This window comes from Merops nubicus, unplaced genomic scaffold (assembly GCF_000691845.1).
Source record: "Merops nubicus isolate BGI_N331 unplaced genomic scaffold, ASM69184v1 scaffold50311, whole genome shotgun sequence".
NCBI lineage: Eukaryota > Metazoa > Chordata > Aves > Coraciiformes > Meropidae > Merops > Merops nubicus.
In genome coordinates, this window is record NW_008589904.1 from 1 (window position 1) to 361 (window position 361).

Below are 361 nucleotides of genomic sequence, written 5' to 3' on the forward strand. Positions count from 1 at the left end.
CGTCCCTTCGCCCCGGCTCGGGAACCAGCCTCGGGTTTAAGCCTAGCGCTAGACCCGGCTCCCCTTGACCCTTGTGCTCAGCTCTCAATAAAATTCTTCCCAAGAATGATGTCAACAGAAAGCGCCAACAGCTTCACGCTGATCGGAGAGGCGTCCGATGGCGGCACGATGGAAAACCTCAGCCGGAGACTGAAGGCAAGTTCCACCCCAGCCGGTAAACGCGCGCGTCTGAACGGAGCGTCGGTTTTTCTGGATGCTCTGCAGGATTGAACTGCAAAGTGTCCTGTAGCACTGGCCTGCCAGTGTCCTCGTTGGTGAGTAGCTGCGGCTTTGTTTTAAATCAAGGTCTGATTTGCACAAG

The 361-nt window shown here is 56.0% G+C and overlaps 1 protein-coding gene across 1 annotated transcript in view; it reads left to right on the plus strand.

Moving 5' to 3' along the window:
- Window positions 1–3: 3 nt before the first annotated feature.
- BECN1 (beclin 1, autophagy related) overlaps window positions 4–361 on the plus strand; it is a gene marked incomplete at its 5' end in the record, with an annotated part of 3,875 nt that continues 3,517 nt past the window's right edge. The window contains one exon of the mRNA XM_008949722.1: window positions 4–195. Within this exon, the coding sequence (XP_008947970.1) occupies window positions 4–195 (192 nt within the window). The remainder of the gene's footprint in view (window positions 196–361) is intronic.